The sequence below is a fragment of the Megalopta genalis genome, chromosome 3 (assembly GCF_051020955.1).
Source record: "Megalopta genalis isolate 19385.01 chromosome 3, iyMegGena1_principal, whole genome shotgun sequence".
Taxonomy (NCBI): Eukaryota; Metazoa; Arthropoda; class Insecta; order Hymenoptera; family Halictidae; genus Megalopta; species Megalopta genalis.
Genome location: NC_135015.1, coordinates 34,066,037 through 34,075,740, shown reverse-complemented (window position 1 = coordinate 34,075,740; position 9,704 = coordinate 34,066,037). Strand labels below are relative to the sequence as shown.

Here is a 9,704-nt window from a genome sequence, read left to right as displayed (position 1 = left end):
GCATCGTGCTTCTTCTCGGCGCGGCATTTCTTTTTTTCAATGGTTTTATAGTCGGCTGAGCGGCGCGCCTATTACACCCCTTATCGTTACGAGAGTGTAACAACGTGTTCGCCGGACGAATTTTCCGAGCCCCGGCGTCCGCGAGATTTTAACGAAATGCTGCTTATGCACGCGATACGTTGTTACACGTTGCTCGACGTCTGCGCGTTTTAATTTATGCACAGAGAGAGAGAGAGAGAGAGAGAGAGAGAGAGAGAGAGAGATGCGGAGATAAATAAAGCAATCGATTCTAATATTTAATAATTATTAAACCGATAAATATTGGGTTGGCAACTAAGTAATTGCCGATTTGTTCAATGAAATAAAAATTTTTTTTTACTTGGCATGAAGTTTAATCTGTAATGTATTTTCTATTTTGTTCGATGACCTTTTGCCATCTCTCTGACAACTTGAAAATTCCACGCTCGTAGAAAGTCTGATCCTTTTCGGCCAAAAACTGAGTTAAGTGAGATTTTACAGCGTCATCATCGTTAAAAGTTTTACCACGAAGGGAGTTGTCCAGGGATCGAAATAAGTGGTAATCCGATGGCGCGAGATCGGGGCTATATGGTGGGTGTAACATCGATTCCCAACCAATATCCATCAATTTTTGCCGAGTGGACAAAGACGTGTGCGGCCTAGTATTGTCCTGCTGGAAAATGACACCTTTACGATTGACCAATTCTGGTCGCTTTTCCTTGACCGCTGCATTCAATTTGTCCAGTTGCTAACATTCACGGATAATAAAAAATAACGTAATAATAATAATAATAATAATAATAATAATAATAATAATAATAATAATAATAATAATAATAATTTTATAATATAACATTTACGGATATCATAAAAATGGGAGTGAGAGACATCTATAACTGAAATCGGCAATTACTTAGTTGCCAACCCAATAAGTTATTCCCGCGTTTCAGATAATTCTGTTCGCTCTTGGAAGATTTATTATCGATCAATTTACCCGTTGATAAGTAACAATAACAGTTGAATTAATATGTACAAGCTTGTAAAAATTTCGTTGACACGATTCAGTGGCTTAATAGATATCAAAAATCGTCGATAAAACAGCAGATGCCAATTATGTATATCTGGCCGAATTAATTAATTGGATTAATTGTAATAAAGTCTCTCTGAAATGCCTTTGATTTGATTTTTCTATGTTTCGACAGTTTCTATGCGATCTCGTAATAATTTCCGCCATCTTATGGTAATTCTGCATCGCATAATTAGCGGCATTGTTATATTTTTATAGCCAATTTGCAACATCCTTGTTTATCGCAGTTTGGAATTTAATGGACTCGCGTTGATTGGCTTCCGAGCCGTCCGCACGACGTTATTGCACACTAAAACACGAAAATACCAACAATATCGAGGTTGAAGCGAAACGCTGGGATTCCTGCCGACGGTATTACCACCGGCAATTGCGCTGATAAGATTTCCATCGCCTGTACTTTTATAGCTGTTATCTGAAAACCGCATACTTTTGGCGAAAACCGTGACTGCATAACGCTAAATCAACCTGGGAAAAATATGAAAAATCGGTTTTATATTCGCGGTAACAGTGATACGACTTTACGGCCTCCCGTTTCGTTACTATCGCGCTGGTGTCACTTTACCGGCCGTTCTTTTATTACTAATTTGTCCTCGAACGTTAAGAAAACGATACTCGTACCTCAGAATCGCCGCCGTAAAATAACGAAAGTGGAGAGCAATGAAAATCTTCAAACGGATGCGCTGCGAATGTTACATTTTACGTGCGGATTTCGGCGACGATACCGATGCGTTTAATTGTTCCGCGAACAGTTAAATCCAATTGTATGTCCAATGGACAATCGATAATAATATCGCGCGTCTGGCGCGCGAGGATCGTGATGACAATAATAATTCGGAGCCGGTCGGCTCGGCTCGGCTCGTCTGACGTTTAATTAAACCGCCAGCGTCGCGTCGACGTAAACAAATGAAGGGCTCCGCGACCGTTCATTCCCGTTTGTCGAAGAATTAATGGAAACTCTCCGGCAATTATATGCTAATATCTCTGCCCGTCAACGTTATTTTTGCCAAGCTGAAAATAATCATCCTTCACTTATGAAACGAAAAACTTGCAATCACCGCGAATACTTGCGCGAGTTCTACGGTCGAAAGATCCGCGGAGGCTTGCGAGGTATGCAACGTCAATTTACTTTCAGTGGAAGAAGATTGAATCTTAAGCGGAATTTGTTTTTTGTTGAAAACTTTTCAAAGCCTCGACTTTAAAACTAATGGAACGATCGTTCGCGTTTAATTACACCGATACTGAAGAAAACCTAGGAAATAAGGAAAATGTTATTTCTTCGTTATTTTTGTATTTCCTTCAAATTTATTTCTCGAAGCCCGAATTTTTAACCGAATAAACAATCGTTCTCATTTAATTATACCGACACTGAAAAACATATAGAAAATAAGGAGAATATTGCTCCTTAAAATTTATTTCTCAAATTCTGATTTTTTAACCAACGAAACAATCATTTTCTTCTAATTAAAACCGCTAACAAAATCAACAAATAAAATACCAAAAAATAAGAAAAATTGCTTCTTTTTTATTATAATAATATATCACGTATAAGGTCACGGCACCCTAAAAGATCGAGAAAAATCAAAGAAATCTGTTTCACGAAACTCTCGAAGTTTTCTTAAAGACATTCAGACTTTCCTCGTGAACAGAGACAATCGATCGCAATCCCAGCCAGGCTGGCAGAAAATATAAATGTTCCGAAACGTGTTCGGAGGTGGACGGATCGTCACGCGAGCCTTATCAGTCGCCTCTAGATCCAATCAACGAGTCGCCCACGTGCTGCGCGAGATACCAACTCACGAGATCCCAACGATACCTCGGTCGTCGAATGCGCTTGGATATTTCGTGACCAGCAATCTGGATCTAGATCTGCGCGCAGAGATACATACAGGGTGTACCATAATTACGTTGGGGTGATTCCTCGGGCCATTTGAAGTAACTTTTTCCTTAGCGAAAATGCGATCCGCGGCTTCGTTCACGAGTTATCAACGAAAAACCACTGACCAATAAGAGGCGAGTGCAGCTGGCGCTAGGCGGCGCCCAGGTCGTTCCCCAGTTCCGCTGATTGGCTCGGCCGCCTAGCGCTAGGCGAGCTCGCCTCTCATTGGCCAGCGTTTTTCGTTAATAACTCGCGAACGAAGCCGCGGATCGCATTTTCGCTAAGGAAAAAGTTGCTCGAAACGACCTGAGGAATCGTCCCGTCCCGAGTGCAAAAATAATCACGGAACACCCTGTATATCGCAGGATGACGTTGCCCGGGGATAGTTGCACGCGCGCGTCTCGCGCGTGTTACCTCGTTCGGATCGTCGGAGCCTTCCGCGACGATGACGGTGGTATGCGATCCTTATGCTCTGTGCTTGTCAAATAAAAAGTATGGGAAACGAAGGGACGGAATGTCCGCCGAGGAGAGACAGTCGGAGATTGCACGGCGGGTGTTGGAATTCGGCCGGCAAAATTGGACGGTCCCGGGTGCCCGCGGTTCGGGAACCGAGAACGGGCGACGTTTTGAAGTTGATTTATCTGCGAGGCGAGAGGTCTGCTGATTCGGATGCCAGATAAAACGTAAAGGCTTCCTTCCTTTTTTTTTGTTTTCTGCGGCCGACTAGACGCCGTCGCATCATCAACGACAACTTTCGATCGTTCGAAAGTGAAATTTAACGGGATCTTTCACCGGGGACGACTTCTGGGAGCAGGTTTACCCGGTTAATTCGTTTTTCTTTCATCCCGAAGCTCTCTGTCTTCCGTTCCGAGCTTACAAGGATCTTCATTGCAACCGCTTCTCGCCTGGATCCTTTCTTTTTTTTTTCAGATCCAACGGATCGATAAAACGCACGTCGAAATGTCGCGGCCGCGTATCGCCCTGATTCGTGGAGTTCGCGCGAAGATAATGATTAAAAGGTGTCGCGAAGTAATACGCGCGGTAATTAATCGGCCACTAATTAAACGTCGCAATAAACTCGAAGAAAACCGGCCGGATTGTAATTGATCGAAAGGAACTGATTCGGGAAAACGAATCGGACAGAAGAATCGGTTTTTTCTTCTTTCTTTTTCTTTTTTTTATTGAATCGATATTTAGTGGAGCTGCGTTCGAATATCTGAACGTTATTCGGTTCGAGAATCTTCAACTCGAATTACTGTTCGATTGAATCGCTGTCGATCGTTATTTCCACGGGCTAAGCAAACAAGCTATATATTATTAATTAACGGCGGAAGACGCGGCGCGCCGAAACAAACGACGAGATCGCAACGTTCGATGTTCACGAGCTAATTTTCGATTTATTGCGTGAAACGAGTGGCATCCGGAAGCGGCCGGCGAATTTATGATCGACGCCGCGATTAATCGCCGTCGCCGGCCGGTAATCGGCTTCGATTAAAGCCACAGTTTAATGAAATCCAATTACGAGCCGTTACAATCGTCCGCGGCGGGATCTCGGGGCAACAGGATCTCCTCAGATCGATTCGTTCGGCGCGTCGGAAGCCTCCGTTGCTTCTTCGGTTTCGTCCTCGGGCCAGCTCGTCTCGAAATCCGACGTGCTCACTTCCGGTATCGTTTCAGCTGCGATGCCGTTGTTCGGCACCAACCTAATCACGAAATTGTTGCGCCAGTAACGACGCCATCGACGCCCGTGTAATCTACGCATTTTTTAATCGTTGAATTCTCCATAATCGACGCTTAGATTGCGCATAAAGAATGGACAATTTGAGAAGAGGAGAGAGGATTAGTGATCGATTATTATAGTTACCGATTTTGTCGGCGACTATAAAAACGAGCCGCAAGGCCCGAATAATCGTGTCTCCTCTTCCCAAATCGCCCATTTTTGTGTGCAATCCGAGCGTCAATTAGGGAGAATTTACTGCACTTCGATGCATCATTATCGACTATTCCAGTGCTTTGGTATTTTAATGTTTTCGTGTACCGTGATCTCGATGTTTCGATATTTTAATGCTTCATGATTTTATTTATATTTTTCAATTCGGAAGGATTAACCCTTTCGGTACGAGCGCCGGATATATCCGGCATCCATCTGATGACCAATATGGACGAGTGCCGAATACATCTGGCATCCATGTAAGCCATATTTCTGTAGGCCCTTTACAGAATGTTTACAGGAAACATTTAAAGAAAGATTTAGAAACGGATTATGCACAGTCATTACTTAACGCTTAAGAAAATCTTCGTACAAAAGTGGACTGACCCTGCGTCATGTGCGCATTTTCGGCGCGGCACCCCGTACAGTGGGAGTGTCACGGCGGACAACGCGCTCGTACCGAAAGGGTTAAAGAGGCCGCGTTGAATTTTTAGGAAGAAGGATCGGCTGGACTTTCGAACGCGCGCGGGCGACGGTTGTTAATTTAGCCGTCTATACCTTCCCAAAGTTATGATCCATCCCCAATACGCCACCAAAGTGAGGAGACAGGTGGGAAGCATGGTGACGATCATCCAGGGCACCGCGAATATGCCGTTCTTCAGCAACATGTTCAGGGCCAGCGCGCAAATGTAGCAGGAGAATATAGCGAGCGGCGTCGTGACGATTAAATAGAGGATGTCCAATAGCATCTAAAAATAATTGCATGGAAATATATCCTCTTTCCAGCAAACAGCAACATCCACTGAACATTTCCGAAACAATTGTCGGAATTTACAGAATATTTATGAAACGATTTGCGCCGAGTATAAAGGATTAAAGGAAATAACGATTTCTGTTCTGATTTTTGTTTTGTTTCACGAATGGACGAATAGACTAAACGAAGATCAATTTCTAATGTTAATGGAAAGAGCAATCGAAGAATAACCGAGAAAAGAAACTGATTATCTTTCTTAAGGAAGGGTGACCAACAATTGAATTATTGTCAATGAAATAGGGTGAGCAACGATTAGATAATTATTAATAAAATGGAGTGAACAACGATTTAATTACGACGATTACTAATTATCAATGAAATTGATATTATCAACGATTGAATAATTATCAATGAAATTGATATTGTCAACGATTGACTAATTATCGATGAAATGTAGCGACCAACAATTGCATAATTATCAATGAAATTGAGTGAGCAACGATTAGATAATTATTAATAAAATGAACCGAACAACGATTTAATTACAACAAACTAATTATCAAGGAAATTGAGCGATCAAAGATTATCAAAGAAATTAAGTGACCAACAATGGAATTATTATCAATAAAATTGGATGAACAATGACTAGATAATCATTAATAAAAATGTAGTGAACAATGAAATTGAATGATCAACGATTTGATCATTCAATTGATTCAGTTGATCAATGATTAATTGTCAATGAAATGTAGTAAGCAATGATTAAATAATTATCATTGAAATTGAGTGATCAACGATTGACCAATTATGATGGAAATTCAGTGATCGAACGACCGACCAATTATCAATGAAACTGAGCGATCAACGCGGTGGATTAATCAGCAAATAGAACGCGAATAGGGAATAAAGCGGTCGATCACAGTTGGCAGAGTGCGAATGAAGCTCTTACTTGTCGAGTGACTATTACGGTGTTGAACCATATCGCGACGCTGCGGATGATGTTGTGACGCGGCACCCTCTTGGTCACGTATTTGTATCCGCAAAGCTCGCAGCTCGTGTGACCCGATTCCGTCAGCCATCTTTCGAGGCACGCCGCGTGCACGAGAGCCACTGTTCCGCGACACCTGTCGATCCCAATCAAATCGTCTCACCATTATTAGCCCCGCTGCTCCTACTTCTGTCTTCCAACTATTGATCGATCGACGCGTTGGAATTCACGGCGCAAGCATCGTCGATATTTCATTAAATCAACGAAAGCGCACGTTTTTCGTCCAAAAAAGATTCCGATCGATCGCGATCGTCGAAAGAAAAAAGACGCATTTTCGCGCATATCGCATTCCTCGACAATTTTCAAGTCGCCCAACGATCCGCGATCTTAACCCTTTGCACTCGAGTGGTGACACTGAGGCGCCGCTAAGATTGTTGTATCATGTTCCAAGATAATTTTTATATCAACGAAGTTTACATTTAGGAAATTGTTAAAAAAGTGTAACTGTTGAACGAGTCACCGCAAGACTCAATTTCATGTGCATTAAAATGCACTTTGTCGTATAAGATGGAAATACTGTTAAGTCAGAAAAATTATTTTAGGCTTACGGTTGAAATAGCTTCGAGTGCAAAGGGTTAATAATTATTCGCACCGTCGCGACCCGATTTCGATCGCATCCATAATGGAATTATGCGTTCGCTGTGTATCGTCGCTCGCGTAGCGAAAGGGTTGAAGATTTCTACGAAGGATTTCGAGAGCACGTTTCAAGAATTGATAGTTAACCCGCGCGACGACCCCTCCCTAATCGTTTCGAGGGAATCGCGCGACGCATCGCCGAGCGTCAATCGTCGGAAAGGAGTCAAGCATCCTCCACGTCGCGATCAATCGCGACAGGAGTCTTAATCCAGACGTGACCCAGATCGCTCGGCCGCTTCGAATCGGATCGGATCGAATCGGATCACCGGGAGCGATCGATCGCGATGGATCCCGATAAATATTGATAAGTCTCACATGCAAGCGGAGATCAAAGGGCCGAGGTACGCGCAGGATGACGCGGTCGATGTCTCGCTGTCGTTTCCACGGACAGCTTGGCTTCGTCTTGGTCTCGTTGTTCGGCTGTTGCCGGTTCTGGGAAACCCGCCCATGTGGCATATTCTGCATATGTCGCCGGAAACCCGGGATTCTGATCGATGAAAATCGACGAACCGCGTGTCACAGGATGTCCCAAAAATGTCCCGCAATCCGGAAATGGCGGGTTCCTCGGATCATTTGAAGCAACTTCTTCTTTTACAAAAATGTTCTCCGAGGCACCGTTAACGAGTTATTAACGGAAAACAGTGACCAATAAGAATCGAGTACGGCTGACGCGAGGCGGCCCAGCCAACCAGCGCACGAAGCCCAGTTCCGCTCATTGGCTCGGCCGCCTCGCGCCAGCTGAGCTCGCCTCTCATTGGTCACTGTTTCTCGTTAATAACTCGTTAACGGCGCCTCGGAAGAAATGTTTGTAAAGGAAAAAGTTGCTTCGAATGACCCGAGGAACCCGCCACTTTCGGACTGCGAGACATTTTTGGGACAACCTGTATAGTAATTATATATAGTAATTCTACAGTCTAATAATTATGGTTGAAGACGATTGTTTAGAGCGATAGACGATCAATCATCGAATATAACAGCAAATTGCTGTTATGGCAAAATTCTAGACGCACCATCGTTGTCAATCTTTTGGTCGCACAGGCTCCGCCTCTTGTTCTCTCTTTTGTTCGCTTTCGACGGTTTCTGACCCGGTGTTAGACTCTGAACCGGCAACGCTGGACCACTAACATTTTGCGATGACACGCCGGGCTTATCCACGGGCTGGTCTGTTAGGGAATCAAATACTTTATGAAAGTTAAAAATTCAAATGGCTGCTGTATAATAGAGCGGTATTCGGCGAAGCAATTCAGCGAATTCGTTGTGCGAACTGATAAACTGTTTCAGCTCACGGTGCATACGGGGATGCACGAATTTTATGTCAGATTATTCATATTTTTGCCTGGCCTTAAAATATACCAAACATCTTGAAGTTCGAGAATATGTTTTTGTCTATCCACTGAGAAATTACAATTTAAATAGAGCCTATGGTCGCCACTTTTTACGCACGAAAAGATCGAACATTTAACGAAAACCGAACGAAGTGGAAAAATCAGATCAAACGTAAAAATATTGTGTTAAAATAGAATTTTAGTGCAGAAGGAATCGTGGAGATTTTTTAATGTTTTCGTGTGGGAGGATAAGAAAGAAACAATGGCGAAAGTACGGCGAAGGTTTGTTTGTTTAGTTTAGAATGGAAGGTATCCCCGGGTAATTTATTCGCGATGCGCGCTGACGGGGGTGCGGCCGTCGAAAACGGACGATGGTGCCGGTATCCCTAACCTGTGTCGTTCGCGGGATCATCATCGGGCTGCTCGTTTGACATCAAAAGGACGGCAGCAGGATCATCATACCGTGGACCCAGGCCGGCAACAGCTGGAATCTTTCGCCGATGTTATCTGTCGCGGCCGCAAACCCTGCTCCTTTATTTCCGACGGTGCGTCGATCTGTTCCCGGCGAATCCGTTATCGAGCGTATCATCTTCGGCGCCGTGAAATTCTCTGCCGGCACAGACAATCGAACGTCGGCCACGGGCCAGACGTGTCCGCTTAATTCGCAAAGCTACCTTCAGCTGATGATCGGATACTCTCGACGAAACCGCCGAACATGATCGTTCGACTGTATCCGAAAGATGACAAAAGTTGCAGCTGCGAGCGTTTCCCGATTAAAATAAGATCAAACACGATATCATTTTTGTAAGATTATAATGATTTTTATGAAAAATATAAATATTATTTTTATATTAAGTTAAAAATGTTAGAAAACCAATAAAACGTCGTCCTACACGAAATCTTTATTTTTGTAATTTAAACACCCAAAGTTATGCCAAAGTTATGCCGAAAGTTATGTCAAAGTTATGTCAAAAGTTATGTCAGGGTTATGCCAAAGTTATGCCAAAGTTATGCCAAAATTATGCCAAAG

The 9,704-nt window shown here is 43.3% G+C and overlaps 1 protein-coding gene across 2 annotated transcripts; it reads right to left on the bottom strand.

Annotated features, from left to right (window-relative positions):
• Positions 1-972: 972 nt before the first annotated feature.
• Positions 973-9,434, bottom strand: LOC117229580 (E3 ubiquitin-protein ligase MARCHF2). 2 transcript variants are annotated; one of them, XM_076519451.1, is made up of 6 exons: positions 9,066-9,434; positions 8,360-8,512; positions 7,665-7,836; positions 6,615-6,789; positions 5,470-5,660; positions 973-4,684 (listed from the first exon to the last, which is right to left on the bottom strand). In XM_076519451.1, exons 1-6 carry the CDS (start codon positions 9,106-9,108, stop codon positions 4,552-4,554), a joined length of 867 nt encoding a protein of 288 aa, XP_076375566.1. In that variant the 5' UTR covers positions 9,109-9,434; the 3' UTR covers positions 973-4,551. The 2 variants fall into 2 exon arrangements, with proteins under 2 accessions (XP_076375566.1, XP_076375565.1); XM_076519450.1 differs by having other exon boundaries at positions 973-4,735; positions 9,066-9,432.
• Between the last annotated feature and the right edge of the window lie 270 nt (positions 9,435-9,704).